The sequence below is a fragment of the Vanessa atalanta genome, chromosome 2 (assembly GCF_905147765.1).
Source record: "Vanessa atalanta chromosome 2, ilVanAtal1.2, whole genome shotgun sequence".
NCBI lineage: Eukaryota > Metazoa > Arthropoda > Insecta > Lepidoptera > Nymphalidae > Vanessa > Vanessa atalanta.
Window position 1 is genome coordinate 2,853,421 of NC_061872.1, and position 16,667 is coordinate 2,870,087.

Sequence of the window (16,667 nt, forward strand, 5' to 3'; positions counted from 1 at the left end):
ATGCAAAAACCAAACTATAATAAACTTTTTTTTGTCGTTTACAGTTATAAATATATTTTTATTTAGATATTTGAAAGTTTCAGTTACGGTTACGGAGCTCCATAACATCATAACTATATTTCAAATGAGGTTAAACTGCTGCTATACTTTATATGTAACAGTAGAATCTTGTTATTTTGTTGTTGTAGATTTTAAACAATAACTGCCTTTATAAATTCCTCGTATCTATGATCTATTTGTAAGTTTTGTAAATAATTATTTAATAATTATACAACTAGTAGTAATTACAAACATGCAATATTTGTTAAAGCTGAACGGAGCAATTATTTTGCCCTTTTCAAGAGAAAAAAAGTTGATGCTGTCAGTGTTAAAATGTCAAAATGATGGGGACAGTTAAAATTTGAAAAATTAACTGTCAAAGTCATTTTTAAATTTCTGGTTTGTACTTTGTTTATTTTAAAAGTTACTTGAATTTTATTTGTTAATACTATATAAATTTAAAATGACAAATACAAAACAGATGAAAATTACAAAGTTGTTTAAAAAGGGTGGTAAGTTGACGCCAACTGTTTTAAAATTTTAATTTTCTTGCATCAAAATCAGGTTGTTAATATTATGATTTTCATAAAACTAGAGAACGCTTTTAAATCAACTATTTATTTTAACAGCAACGAAGATAGCAGAAGATAATACAGAGCTCCGAGACGAGATAAAAGAACTAGAAAATAAATTAAAGGAAAAACATAATGAATTTTTTCAAATTCAAAGAAATAAGTATCGGAAAAAAGTTTCTCCAATAAACAAAAAAAAAGATACTTTTATCAGACCGCAGGTATTTTTTGATATAAAATATATAAATGAGGTGGAATGCTGCTAAAGACATATCTCACTTATTATTTTTTACTCATTTTTAATATTAATTTTATTTATTACAGAAAATTGTCCTGAGTAACTCCGTAGAAAGCCTGAAACGGAGTCTAGAACTAATATCAATGCTAACAGGCATGGAAGTTCAATCTTATGTAGCGGATGATCATTGCTGCATTGTATACCACATGCAGCATAGTTCTGGACATCTTGTCAAACATGGCCTTAGAATTGACATGAGTTCTGGTATGGTACAACTATTACCATAACATTAAATAGGCCACGTAGTGCCAAAATACATCTCTAAATAAAAGATTCTAAAAATCAATAGAGACAATCACTTTCATGGTGATAGTAACACTGTGTAATTATATATGTATAATAACTGTGTTATGCCTATTTTTTAAACACATTTTGTAGCATTTATTTTATTTCATAAGTTTGCCTTTCTCATTTAAATCTTTACAACTTTTATTAGTACTTCTGTGGCTTGTTACATTATTGAATCATATAGTCCATTGATAAGATTTAAATTATATCATATCGGTGGTCATCCAAATATTGTTCATTCAATATATGATTAAGTTGTTTTTGTTTCACTGGAAAGTGTTAGTTAATTGTAATACAATGAATCAACGGAGTATAGACAAACTTTTGTATATTCTATAAGGGGATGATTAAATTATATTTATTATAATAATAAAAATATTCAAAATAATTGTAATAATATTAGTTTTATTGCAGATGGGAATGTGGTATCTAAATCTTCACTTCCCGTTGGTTTCAACTTAAAGGCTGTGATGGAAGACTTTGATAATGTCATGATGCCAGATTGTCTTGGTTCAATCAGAAAGGCCTTAGTAGCATATTATGATAGATTAGAGCAATTTGAAGCATTGAAGGTATGGTTATAAATAAAATTGGAACTTTCAATAAAATATATATTGCTTTGGGTAATTTAAATTTGTATTGTTTGAATTTAATGTTAAAGTTGTACAAAATATTAGATTAATTTCTTTTTTTAACTACCTTCTCTGAGACATTTAATGTTTTAAGTAAAAATCATTGTATAACCAGATATAAAATTGTTCAGAAAATAATAATTGATCATAAGTATTCTTTAGGTATGCATTTTAAATGCCATTTGCAATTTAAATTACCACTGTTTTAGTCCGAATATATTTTGTGTAAGATTTAAGTTTTTATTGTCATCACTTTTTCCAATAGTGACCAATAAATCTCAGATATTACATATTCTTACAGAAACTATTAAACATAGAAGCTGAAATGTTTAAAATACTTGATGGTTCACACATGGAGATCACATTCTTTGCTCAGAGCCAAGTAGAAGAGGAAGAACAGTTCAGTGTTACTCTCATACTGGACTACCGGGTCTATGATATCAGGCCAAAAACTTATTGCTTTAAGGAAATTGGTAATAACTTTGGACATTTTAATTTATCATAGGTACTTTTAGTAAGAGTCTTAATATTAGTGTGAATCAACTTTAAAAATCATAATATATAAGAGTAGATAAATGTATTACATATGCTAGACCATAAAATTAGCAGTCCCCATTAAAGAGTTTACAACCACACAATATAATAAACATTATAGTATATAAATTCAGAACATGATATATTACAATAATTATAAGTATATATACACTAAGCTCATGTTTTACACTCGCATATTCTGCTAATGATAAGGGGATCAACAAAAAAACAATATAGTATCAACTATTGCAATTAATTTTTTTGTAAATCTCAGATCTACCAGAAGGAGCTTCAGAGGTACTGAAAGAGCAGTGTTTAGTTTTCAAAAGAAAGGCATTGAACAAAGCTTTTAAGGAAACATTCATGAATGATATTGGCACATACAAACTTGTTCAACAGGTACGAGAAACCTATACTTTTATTTTGGAATACAGAATGAAATATATTTTTTAATTTTTTTTTGTGATAAAGCCTGTGGTTATTGTCACTTGAGAACAATATTATAATTGTACGTAAATAATGGATCTGTTTGCCCAGAGTACACATAACAATTTTTTTTGCAAGATAGCATTGGGCTACAAACTATATACTATGGTGTATTTCTTTATATGGAGTTGTATTCTTAATGATGCACTAAAGAATAGAATTATCGTTTTTGTTTTGTGCATAAACAAAGCAAAATACCTTATCCCTTTAATAGTAATAAAAAAAGATTACTAATCTTTTAACCAATTAGTGTACAGATAAAATTTAAATTGAATAACATTTAAGTGTGAATTATTTGTTTCAGCTTGGACCTCGACGTTCAGCTCATGATGTCAGAAAGACAAAACGATTGAGGCCTAACAAACACCAATACAATAATGATGATACTTTCCTTCCTGAGGATTGTTCGGATCAGGGTGATGATGATGATGTCATTGAAGATATTGAATAGATAATTAAACTCTTTATAAAAAAAATCTTGTATTTTTTTTTCATATAAGTTATAGGTAGTTTAAAAGTTTAAAAGTAAATTATTAGTAATCTGTTATATTATTCTTTAAAATTTTTAATGTATTCAACAAACATCAATCAGACAATGAAACAAAAATTTGAAAAAAAAATAACATTTACATATGTATATAATTAAAAATGAAAGGAATTTCTATATTAAAATACAATTTATAATTTTGAAATAATTCGTATTTACTAATATATTTATAAATTCACATACATACATAATATATAGTATTTTATTGAAATAAAAACATGATTTTTACAACATAACATTTACAGTTATTACATTGATCATACATTAATCTAGTGATTTAATTATTAAAATTGTCCAATTTTTTTATGTAACTTTTCGCAATTTAATTTTTCTAACAGTATTTTAGAAGATATTTTGTGCGATAAGATAAAATAAGGCGTTATTCATCGAGAATTATTTACCAAAGCCTTAAATTATTTTGTTATTGTATTCTATACTGAGCACCAATGAACTTGTCTCATTACTACAACAAATATAATTAATATTTTTGACATATTTGACCCTTGATTAATCTAAATTTTTATTTATGTAGTAGATTTCTTAACAATCTCTTAAATATTTGATACACAAGCTTGTATTTTCTAATTTCTTAAGTTCAAGTTCATATAGCAACTGTTATGAGTAAGATGATGATGAATTCGGTAGCATTGAGATGATGTTATGTTTGAGTGAAAAACGCTCTATTGGACACAACGGAAGTGTTCTTTCATTCATAAATTTTTGTTTTAAAATAAAACATGTTTTAATCAAATTAAAGAAAGTCATGGTTTTAAAGGAAATAAAATGATTGTTCTTTCTTTGAGAATGAAGAGAATGAAATTTGTCAAAATTATTGACATTCTGCTCATAGTTTATCATGTTGCCCTCATTAATATTGTACAAATTTCATTTTGGCAGAATGTGCAAAATTGCTCATATTTTATAATGTTAATTTTGGTTTTTTAATATGTTAAGTGCATTGCAATATTCAAATCCATTAATTAAAGTAACATGTTGATGGTTTGAGGTGAGATCTTGTACTAATCAAAACCAATATAAATACAAACATTAGAAGGCAGTGCAATAAAAATGTATTAAAATGAATTATTTTATAAACTTTGCTACATCTATAAAATCAAGGAAAACATACCAACATATTTAAATAAAGTAGTATCGATTGTCTTACACCTTAACTTCGGATACTATTCACAAAGCCATTATTGATAATAAAGAACACTATGGACTTATTTACGAATTAAATATTTAAGAATTTAGGATTTTTTGTAACCAATAGTATAAAATTGTGACTTGTTATCGACGCGAAATATCGATAGTTTTGCGACTCTATTGAGAGATGAGAATGTACTTATTTATAACATATGAAAAATTACCTATGAGATAAATAAGAAATTCATTATTATTTCTTTACAAAATTCTATACACTATTTGTTTAGGTAGTTAGCATGTTTAATTCCATTTATACAATGCACGATATTATTAATAACTTATTCCTTTTCTACTTATAAACTTCACACATACACTAACTACCTTTTAGTATTAAAAAACAAACATTGTCGGTAAGATTTGGAACTTTGTATTAATGTAACATTATCACATTAATTATTTATACCTAAACGGATCATTGTCACAGCTGACGACAGTTCGTATTAAAACTTTAACAGTGGTAATGTTTATGTTTTGTGCTCCTCTAACGCCACTCGTGACACTGTTACATAATATTTATATCTCACACGATTTAGGCGACATTAATCCAGAATTATAAATATTTTATGCTTAGCTCCAACGCTTTTAGCTAGAAAGTCGTTAAAAATTTCTTTCAGAGGAATTCGTTTTTCGGGTTTCGGAGTTGATAAATTTTTAAAGAAATGTTTAGTCGGAGCACATATACCGAACACACAGTCGGTCTCAGTCGTCGCTCAGAGGCCGCGGTTGGGCAGCGGCTTCACCTTGTAGATGCGCACGAGCCAGTGCTCGGTGGTGTAGGCCTCCTCCAACACGTCCAGGTTGAAGTCCTTGTTACCGATCTCTGCGCCGCGCACGCGGTCGTAGCCGGGGGGGCGACCTGCCGGAGAGATGAATGCGATATAATATGTTGATTTTTTACTAAAGACATTCTAATATGAAATTACGTTTAAGTATTAGGGCAATTGTAATACGAATCGAATAAAAAATCGATCACCTCCTTCGGTGTAGACGAGCCCGAACTTGTAGTAGCTCATCTTGTACATGAGGCAGTTGAGGAGCGTGGGGGAGCCGTGCGCGTCGACGCGGAACTCCCCGGCGCCGGTGTAGTAGTCGGCCTCGCGGATGTGCGCGCCGCGCTCCGTGCTGCCGCCGATGCGCACCATCCACAGGAACTTGTTGATATCTGCGCACATACACACACTACCACTGCCGCCCTGTCGGCCGGACTGACGCGAGCCGCTAGCGGCTGGCCAAAAGCAGTCTCAGACCCAAACATGCAATAAAGGTTTGAATACATAAATTACGGAAATTTTCGATTAATGCTAGAACTTTGAATCATTTCTTATGGTTTATTATATTGGTTGGTGTTTAAAAATTAAGTTACAATAGTTCGATAACGTGGATAAACAGAATAAGAAAAAAACATAAAGCAATATTATTTTCAAATTTATATAAATTGGTCAAAAGTAATTACAAATTAAAAAGATGTTAAATACAAAATAAAGGTATATTGAACTTATAGTTGTGACATATATCTTTGTAACCCATCTATTATTTACTTACCATCAGACGAGTACCCCACCAGTCCTCCGAATATGACCAGCACATAGTCCACGTCCAGCTCCCTCATGATCTCGTAGGCGTGCTCCTCGCTGGACGCCATGGCTTGTCCCACTCGCGATATGTGCGTATTGTTCCAAGTATTATTATCCACTATCACCGTTCGATTCGCCATAGCCGTTATCTGATAGCCGTAATCCCACCATGACATCACTTTTGCATCCTGTAGTGAAATTTTCATTAGTTTATTTACTTTACTTCGCATAGAGGGCTAATCGTGAGAATGAAATATCTCATAATGATCTCATTCCTATGAGCAGGTCGTACCTGCGGGGTGTTCATCTTGAGCCAGGTGTAGGCCTCGCGGAAGTCGTCGAAGATGATCCGCGCGCCGTCGTGCGCGCGCGCCGACAGCACGATGGAGGGCGACGAGTAGGCCTCCGACGTCACCCACGTGCAGTGGAACACGTACGACACCAGCAGGCAGCCCAGCACGCACACGAACAGCGCGCCCACCTGCAGCCGCACCAGTGAGACTACTGTTTTGCGCTCATTTCCCATGGAAAGCAGCGAAGTTTTCAATGATATCGAATAATTAAAAAGTTGAGACATTGACTCTAAGAAATATAAAACGCCCCATATCAAACGTCAACCTACCGTATTAAAAAAATACCCGTAGATTCGTACCTCAGATCTAAATACGAAGTTGTTCTCGTGCTTCTTCTTCTTATCGTGCTTCTCGACCTTCGGTTCGATGTCCTTGACGTGCAGACTCAGCAGACTGGAGGCGGCGACTCCCGACACCACGCACATGACGGGCGCCAGCACCAACATCAGTCGCACCATCACGCCCTGCGGACCTCGAGGTTAGCTCGGAGAGTACTACATGGGCTCTGGAGTGCCATAGGGGGGAGGTTCAGCGATCAAAGTGTTAGAGTCATCGCGCGGAGTCGACGGAGCTAGCTCGACGTCGGCTCGACGCACTCAAGCTTCGCTTTGTCATCATGATTAAATTGAATAACTTATTATTCAAAAACGATAATTTGGTGTACATTATGTACCAAGTGGTTAAATTTAAATAAAAAATTAAATTGTCATGAAACAAACTTCTTATGGAACAGACGGTAGTTGTCTAGTGTCGAAGGTTTATTTGTAAAGGAAAACAAAAGACAAAAAAAAAGTTCAATTTAAATATATTTTACCGTTTTAAAATGAAGTCGAGAGAAAAAATCATTCACCATGTGCACTAGGTCTCCAGAATAGATTAAGAAGAAATGTGTTCTATCTGGTCGCTTATATCATATATTTTAATGTATTTGTACTATTAAATACAATGTTGTTAACAGACATATCTAATAGACTGATTTTTAATAATAATGTTTTGATGTATTTTAAACAACCTATTTATTATTATTATTTGTTATTTTATAAATTAAAAATCAACTAACCGCAAAGTAAATACTAAGCACGCCGTACAGTATGATGAAGATATTCGCATCGGTGAGTTTCGTGAAGCAGAAGTAGAGTCCGGCGGGGAACAGGAACACCAGCACTTGCAGGTCGAAGTAGAACGAAGACCACGATGTCGGTTGATGCTCGGAAACCGATGCTGAAATTTTATTTAAGCACATTATCTATGGTTTAATCAAAAATTGGTCACTAATAATGTTTTTCTGACCAGAATAGCGACAGTGTAAATTCTATACAATAAACATTTAAATTTTTTATCTCGATATTATACATAATAACATCATAAATGTTAGAATTTTGAATTGAATTTTGACTCATGTAAAAAAATAAGAATTTATGTTGATGAGGATTAATAAATAAAAAAAAAGCCCGAACTAAGAAAATACCATATAATAGTTGTTGGAAGAAGTTAAACAACGCCTAATAGCTTAAATACTTTTTTGCTATCTCTTAACTTTTCCTAGTGTCTGTCAATGTGTTATGTCACTTGCACTTGTTTTCAATAAACCGTTTTTAATGCTTATATTCTAAATCTTATTATTTCTACAGGTTATGGGCCCAGACTCGTATACCTAATTTAGAGTAAACATTAAAATATTTACCGTTAAAATAAGTCATAGTAAAGTATTGCGCGATATATTGTACTTTGCCGGTCCCGTAAAGAATGGCCATGAATAACATACAAATTAAGAAATTGGTCGGACGGGAGAATTACTCCACATGGAAGTTCGCAGTAATGTCATATTTACAATTGGAAGAATTGTGGGAAAATATTGAACCTGGTACCGATGTCGATTTTAAGAAAGATGTCAAAGCAAAGTCGAAGATAATTTTGTTGGTTGAACCTATGAACTACGTACATATCGAAAATGCAAAAACAGCGAAAGAAGTCTGGAAAAACCTACAAAATGCGTTCGAAGACTCCGGGCTTTCGAGAAAAGTCGGCTTACTTAAGGATTTGGTCAATACTTCATTGGACAACTGCGGTAGTATCGAAGAATATGTGAATAAAGTTATGAGTACAGCGCATAAGTTGCGGAACATTGGTTTCGAAGTAAATGATGAATGGTTGGGAACACTCATGCTGGCAGGTTTACCGGATAATTATAAACCAATGATCATGGGTCTGGAAAGTTCCGGTATCAAAATATCATCAGATTTTATTAAAACAAAGCTCTTACAGGAAGTGAAAGTTTCCGAAACTTCTGTATTTTTTACAAAGCATAAAAATACCTCTCACGACAATAAAAAGCCAAAAGGGAAGGGGCCTCGTTGCTATAACTGCAATAAATATGGACATTTTAAAAATCAGTGTACAGTACAAGTACAGAAAAGTAATCAAAAAACCTTTGCAGCAGTTTTTTCAGCTTACAGCACACTGAACCAGGATGACTGGTATATTGACTCTGGAGCAACAATGCACATGACAAGGCGCTCAGACTGGATGTATGATGAACAGACACCTCCGGTTCATAGAATAAAGGTGGCAAACAGTGAAGCGATCCCTGTGCAGAGTATGGGTAAAGTAAATATTCAAACAAAATTAAACAAAGATGAACATCGAATACAGGTGAGAAATGTTCTGTTTATTCCTGAATTAACTACAAACCTATTATCTGTCAGTCAATTGACAAAGAATGGCTGTAAAGTGGAATTTACTAATACTGGTTGTAACATTTACAATGGCAATAAGAATTTAGTAGCAACAGCGAAGCTAATAGACAATATGTACAAACTTAATGTTGTAAGTGGAAATGCATATGCTGTGACAGATTTAATTACATGGCATAAAAGAATGGGTCACTTAAATATGGTCGATGTAAAGAGGTTACCTCTATGTACTGAGGGTGTAACTATTTCTGGTAAAGAAGTAAATACTGTTTGTATACCCTGTTGCGAAGCAAAACAAACACGATTATCATTTCCAAATTCGGGTTCTAGAGCAAATGCATTACTTGACATTATTCATACTGATCTGTGTGGTCCGATGGAGACTCCATCTTTAGGTGGAGGGAAGTATTTCATAACCTTCATAGATGATTATTCTCGTAAAGTATATGTTTATTTTCTAAAGAACAAATTGGATATTACATCAGTGTTTAAGAAATTTAAAAATGAAGTAGAAAATGAGCTAGAAAGAAAAATAAAAATATTAAGAAGTGACAACGGAAAAGAGTTCTGTAATAATGATTTTTCTGATTTTCTGGCAGCTTCTGGAATCAAACATCAGACCAGCACTCCATATACGCCCGAGCAAAATGGTGTAGCAGAGAGGATGAATCGGACGCTGGTAGAACGTGCAAAGTGCATGTTGTTTGAAGCAAAACTGCAAAGAACATTCTGGGCAGAGGCAGTCGCTACTGCCGCATATATCATAAACAGATCCCCATCACGTGTACTGGCTGAAACAACACCATATGAGAATTGGTCTGGAAAGAAACCACACATTTCTCATTTAAAGATATTTGGTTCTAAGGCCATGGTACATGTTCCTAAGCAAAATCGTCGTAAGTGGGATAGCAAATCACGAGAATTAATCTTTGTAGGATATTGTGTGAATACGAAGGGATACAGGCTTTATGATAAAGTTAGTAAAAAGATTGTAATTAGTAGAGATGTGGTATTTATTGAAAATTGTAACGTTTTGGAAAATGTTGCTCCGAAAACTGTGTCAGTACCACAGCAGATTACACTTCCTCTAAGTAGTAAAGAGATTGATTGTTTAGACTCAGAGAATCAGACAAAAGAAACAAGTATCAATGAAAGCTCACAAAATGAAACATCTTCAAGTAATGAGAATTCATCTGATAGTAGTATCTCGAATAGACAAACTGATGAGACTTATTATCCTGATACAGATGATTATGATGATTGTAATGATGAATATATACAAAGTAGAATTACATTGAGGTCACATCAGAGAAAAAACATGGAAGGCAATAATTTCATGGGTTTTATGGAAGTTTCAGATCCAATAACTGTTGAAGAAGCATTAACAGGTCCAAATGCAAGGCAATGGAAAGAAGCAATGGATGAAGAGTACAAGTCCTTACTTGAAAACAATACTTGGGAAATGACTAATCTACCAGCTAACAAACGTGCCATACCTTGCAAATGGGTTTACAAGGTAAAAAGAAATGAAAATGGAGAAACTGTTAAGTATAAAGCACGTCTAGTGATTAAAGGATGTTCACAAAGGGCCGGAATCGATTACACTGAAAGTTTTTCACCTGTTGTGAGACTTGCATCTCTAAGATACTTGTTAGCTTTGGCTGTAAAATATGATTTGGATATATGTCAAATGGACGCAGTATCAGCTTTTCTGCAAGGCGACATAGAAGAGGAGATTTATATGAAGCAGCCACCTCTATATGAGAGCAATGAGAAAGTATGTAAACTCAAGAAATCTTTGTATGGGTTAAAACAAGCGAGTAGGCAGTGGAATAAGAAGCTTGATTCTACGCTAAAAGAGATAGGTTTATCACAGACGAAATTAGATCCCTGTATATATTACAAGATTGAGGATGATAAAAACATGTTTTTTATGGCTATTTATGTAGACGATATATTAATATTTACAAACAATGAAAATATGAAAAGCCACGTAAAGGCAGAACTGCATAAAAAGTTTAAAATGAAAGATCTTGGAGACTTATGTTACTGCATTGGAATACATATAGAACGAGACAGAAAGAATGGAATAATATACTTAGATCAAAGAAAATATATAATGGAAGTATTACAAAAATATGGTATGTCGGATTGTAAGACAGTCAAGACTCCAATGGATGTAAATACAAAGTTTTATGAGAAAGAAAATTCTGATGAAATTAAAATATTAACTGATATTCCTTATCAAGAGATAATTGGATGTTTGTTGTACGTTTCTCAAGTAACAAGACCAGACATTAGCTTTGTTATTAATATGTTAAGCAAATACAATAACAAGCCTGAAATGCAGCATTGGCTTGCTCTGAAACGTGTCATGCGCTACTTGAAGGGGACTCAAGATTATAGACTGACTTATAAGCAAACACCAGCAGAAACAATGACTTATGGTTATTGTGACGCAGACTGGGCGAGCTCAGGGGATGATCGACGTTCCTGCACTGGCTACACATTCCTGTTTCAGGGAGGAACAATCAGCTGGAATTCGAAGCGGCAGCCTACAGTTGCCCTGTCTACAACTGAGGCGGAATATATGTCTTTGTCTTCTTGCGTACAAGAAGCCTTATGGCTAAAGCAACTTCAAGAAAGTTTTTGGCCACACTTGAAGAATGAAGCCATGGTTATTTACAGTGATAATCAGAGTTCTATCAAACTTTCAGGTTCTGATGGTTATCATTCCAGGACGAAGCACATTGATGTGAGGCATCATTTTGTTCGTGACAAGGTGCTTGGTGGGGCCATTGACGTTCGCTACGTTCAGACGGACATGATGGTCGCAGATGCCCTAACGAAAGCCACGACGCACTCAAATTTGGTTTTCTGTGCCTCCAAGATGGGCTTATGTTTAAGAGAGGATGTTGGAAGAAGTTAAACAACGCCTAATAGCTTAAATACTTTTTTGCTATCTCTTAACTTTTCCTAGTGTCTGTCAATGTGTTATGTCACTTGCACTTGTTTTCAATAAACCGTTTTTAATGCTTATATTCTAAATCTTATTATTTCTACAATAGTAAAAGGTTTTATTATTATTAGTACTAACCATTGCAGATATATTATACTTGTGCGTCTTCTATAAAAATATAATTTCGATGTTCATTGTTTAAGTTCAGTTTATTATTGAAAAAGTTACATACCGATAATTGGGATGTGGTTCTTGGCATATGAAGGGTCTAGCAGAGAATAGAATCTTCCAGTCCATGGCGAAATTTTACCTATAATAAAAAATATATATATTATCTCGTAAAATATAATCTAAGGCATTAAGTTTAGTTGTTATGATAAGATATTTACGTAACTAAAAACAAAAGAAATTAGCTTTGTTCAAGCAAGATTAATATGGATCTTTTATTAAGTAATTATTTCAACTAACCAGTAACAGTTAAAACAACAAGCGCTGTGCCAAGTGTTGCCAGGAGTGTTGTCAACAATGCTTTGAACAGCAATTCAAAGTTGGCCGGTGATAGATGCTCACGCAAGTATTGCGTGAAGGCATACAACTGGCATAAGCCAAAGGTACCAAGAGCCTGAAAATAATGTTATATTGAAGCAATCATGACGCCAAGTACCAACTCGGTACCACTGGGTATGTAACGCTAATATATTTAAGTCAGGTACGGGTATTTTACTGATAAGTATTTGTTATAGTAGTTTTCAGGTTGTGTTCGCCAGTGGCAGGGAAGAGCTATGCTCTTCTCATTTATCGATTTCATGATTTTTTTGGGTTGAATAGTGTAAAAATATTTCTAAATGTAGTAAATGGTAAGTGTCCTATATGTGTGAATTTTATTGTTGATAAATAATATTCTATGAATGTTTTGTGTAAATGTCAGTTATAAAGATCATAGGACTTACCAACATATGTTCCGAACTTTGAACAGGTTGGAAACCAACGAATGATATTTGCATAGACAAGATGGTTCCAACGCAATATAAGGTGCTATACGCGACGTACACGCGTGCCGAAAAGCGACCCAGCAGCATTAGGGCCAGCACGTGGAGGGGGATGAGGTTGATGAGGAAGACATAGCCTCCCCACGATGATACCTATTTCATGAAATAAATAAATGACAATAAAACAATTACATACAACACTTTCAGTACAATTATTGGACAAATGTATTTAATGCATACTGAAAATGTTTTAGTGAACACTGACCACTACATTAATATTATATGAAAAATAAACTTTGATAAATATATTTCAGTTTTAAGTCGTCAACTGTGTACAATTTTCATAAAGAAATATATAGATATAATGTACAAAAGTGCAAAAACAAAAATGTTATTAAAACATTTCTGTGTGAAGCTTTCGTCTTAATGTTCTATGATTGTTTTGTTCCATTGAATATTTATATTCAATGAATTGTGTCCAAACATATGGACAAACAATCAAATTAAAATAAATATTGTGAAAATATTTACAACTTTTTATTTATATATACATTGATAGTAAAATACACATACACCTGATGTATTTTCTAGAACTGTAATCACCATAATTTAAAAAATAACACCTGAATAATGTTTAATTCAAAATGGAAGTAGATATAATGTAATATTTATGTAAAATTTTTGTACAACTGCCAATGTCTTTTTCTTCCAGGAGACAATTTAGATGTTTAAGTGATGTTAAGTGTGGGATAGTGGTACAAAGAGTTAAATTTTTATTGTTTAAGTAAATATAACAAAAATGAGTTTGCTATATACAAACAAACCTATTAAAAGAAATATAACATTCAGCACCCACCATGTAGAAATATGCCAATGCAGTCATAGTAGCCCACAGGATAGTTCCGGTATTAACTGCTTTGATCCAGAAGTAATAGGTGAGCAGCATACAGAATATGGCGATACCTTCATTGTCGTAGCTTCCAGCAACTGAACGACTAATGTATCCAGGAACTATTGCAATCATTGCAGCTGCGACTAAGCCTGCTCCTTCATCCTATTAAGTGTAAAATAATTACACAACTAAGCATGTTATGGTCATAAATGTGTTCTATAGACAAATTAAAATATTATATTTCCTTAGACACTAAAGGAGTTACTAATTTACTTTATAGAACTTTGAATGTACAATCAAATATATTAAAAGTTCTTTACATTGTAGTTACAAAAAATTGTATAATGTATATACTAATAACAATTAAATTAAGTTGGGACCAACTATCAGTTATACAGAACTCAAACAATAAGTTATATGCAAAAATAAGTAACACCCCCCCCTGATCCACCCTAATAAACATAAAATACAATTATTATATATTTCAATACAATCAGTCCAACGGTTTATGAGTTCAGCTACATACAGAAGATTTATGCATATAAAGATATACAGACAAATCGCAAGAGAATCTTTTTTGGAGTTGGTTAATGTATAGGAACCCTATAAATCTAAGTAAAATATATTATTATATTTCAAGCATAACATAAATGGTATTCGTCGTAATTAACTATTTTATTACTTTGTTATCTAAAACAATCAGTGTTATTGTTTGATGGAAATAATTTTTTTACTGATAATTTTATATACTGTAGATAAAATTGAGTATTTTTTTTATCATTTATATTACCTTTCTATTATATGTACTTTTTAAATTCAGCTTTGATTCAAAAGTATTAAAAGTTACTATTTAAGTAAATATATCTTTTAACAAGAAAACCTTGATATGTTATTTTAGATGAGGAACCAGCTTCCAAAAAAAAAAAATTTTTTTTGGGACGCTGTGTTTATTATTGTGTTGCATATGCATAAAATTTTATTGCCATAAATAATAACGAAATTCTACAGATTTTTTTGATTGTGTTATTTTATTTTTAAACTAACCTTCAATTCCTTAGTGAGTAAATATGTCACAATAGTTGTGAGAGATGAGAAAAATGGTGCTAAAAACACACAGACATTTCTGATGTCAATGGTTATATTCAGAAACTGCATTATATTGTAGAGTGTAGCAGAGGTCACCATCAGGCCAGGGTAGATCGTACCTAAGTTGAAAAAAAACTATTTATAATACTAGTAACATAAGAATTGTGAGTTTTTTTTAATTTATTCTATGAACCTGCAATCAGTTCTAAGACTATGAGCTGATAGGTAGATTGAGATACTAAATTTTATTTAAGTAAATATGCAGATACAGATTGAAATTTTTAATGAAAAATAAATGCATAATAATAGTATAATTAACTTACCTCCAATAATACGACCTAAGGGATACCATGCTCTATCATCAAACCAGTTATGGAACTGATAAAATCCTTCTTCCGTAAGAAAACGAGTAGTTCTGTAGTTAAAATACGGATCAAACTCGTGTATAACACTCTCGAATCGTAGAACAGAGAAGAGACGAGTCGCGAAAGCTAAAATAATTAGTCGTTATTAAAATTCGATCTTTTGGATTTTAATAACTAGAGTACATTTTTTATATTATATTATTTATATGTCAGCATAAAGCATGTTGTCGCCATTCGTTATCTTACTTGGACCACGTCAGTAAAACAAAACAATAAGACTTTTTATTAATAGTATATTTGTTTATCATTTATAACAATTTGATTAAGATCCATACAAAATCAGAGCTGATTTTACTTACATAAAATTGCTGCCATCGATAAAACAGCTAACTTTATGAATGTTAGTTGTTTATCAGACGAAAGCTGAGACAGCTTCGCCTTGCTCTGCACCTCCACAGTCATTTTGTTGGGTTATATAAATACAATATTCTTAATACATATATAAAAACAACAAAGTATGCAATATAAATTGCATGAAAATTTTCGCCGGCAACCTATCTCAGATTTACCGACGCAGGCAACTTGATTTTAGCCGATTTGACGTGACAGTAATTTTAAATGACAGCTTATTAACGGCGTGGCACAGAGTGTTGCCCGAGGCTGCCAACTCATTTAATATTTTTTTGGTATAATGTGTAGGTGCTATTTATTTGAAACAAAAGTAAAAATTAAATATTATTTATACCATAAAATTTGTATTGTAAATATCCTTTTACTCAATAGAATAATATTTTATATTATAATGCTATAAGTGAGATTTGTAATGGTAGAATAATGGCAAAATGTAAAGCAAATCAAAATAGTTCTCAACTGACTGCTTGTTATTTTAATACTTTAAAATATATTGGAAGTAAAATTTTATTAAATAGCTTGTATATATTTTATATAATATAGCATTTGGATCTTTTATATCTTAGAACATTAACTATTGTTAGCAAAACAACTTTACAGGTTTGCAGACTTAGTTATTGTAATTCGTAGGTTATCCTTAAATGTGTGAAAGATTATATGGTTAGAAAGAATGTTACTTGTGAGATGACGATTGACGTCCGACAGAGAAGTATGGAAGAATAAGACATGCTGCACCGATTCCA

General features: G+C 32.4%; 2 protein-coding genes across 3 annotated transcripts; one reads left to right on the forward strand and one right to left on the reverse strand.

Annotated features, from left to right (window-relative positions):
* The first annotated feature begins 412 nt into the window (after nucleotides 1-412).
* Nucleotides 413-3,314, forward strand: LOC125073191. The gene is made up of 7 exons (XM_047683919.1): nucleotides 413-551; nucleotides 669-832; nucleotides 936-1,113; nucleotides 1,612-1,769; nucleotides 2,131-2,302; nucleotides 2,638-2,762; nucleotides 3,154-3,314. Exons 1-7 carry the CDS (start codon nucleotides 503-505, stop codon nucleotides 3,298-3,300), a joined length of 993 nt encoding a protein of 330 aa, XP_047539875.1. The 5' UTR covers nucleotides 413-502; the 3' UTR covers nucleotides 3,301-3,314.
* Nucleotides 3,315-3,634: 320 nt separating this feature from the next.
* LOC125069920 (dolichyl-diphosphooligosaccharide--protein glycosyltransferase subunit STT3A) lies at nucleotides 3,635-16,126 on the reverse strand. Of its 2 annotated transcripts, none has more exons than XM_047679551.1 (13): nucleotides 15,873-16,126; nucleotides 15,472-15,639; nucleotides 15,107-15,267; nucleotides 14,027-14,224; nucleotides 13,132-13,323; nucleotides 12,650-12,803; nucleotides 12,414-12,491; nucleotides 7,590-7,750; nucleotides 6,827-6,993; nucleotides 6,469-6,547; nucleotides 6,145-6,364; nucleotides 5,576-5,764; nucleotides 3,635-5,458 (listed from the first exon to the last, which is right to left on the reverse strand). In XM_047679551.1, the coding sequence occupies exons 1-13, from the start codon at nucleotides 15,973-15,975 to the stop codon at nucleotides 5,313-5,315; spliced, it is 2,016 nt and encodes a 671-aa protein (XP_047535507.1). In that variant the 5' UTR covers nucleotides 15,976-16,126; the 3' UTR covers nucleotides 3,635-5,312. The 2 variants fall into 2 exon arrangements, with proteins under 2 accessions (XP_047535507.1, XP_047535497.1); XM_047679541.1 differs by having other exon boundaries at nucleotides 3,636-5,458; nucleotides 6,469-6,657; nucleotides 6,829-6,993.
* Nucleotides 16,127-16,667: the final 541 nt, after the last annotated feature.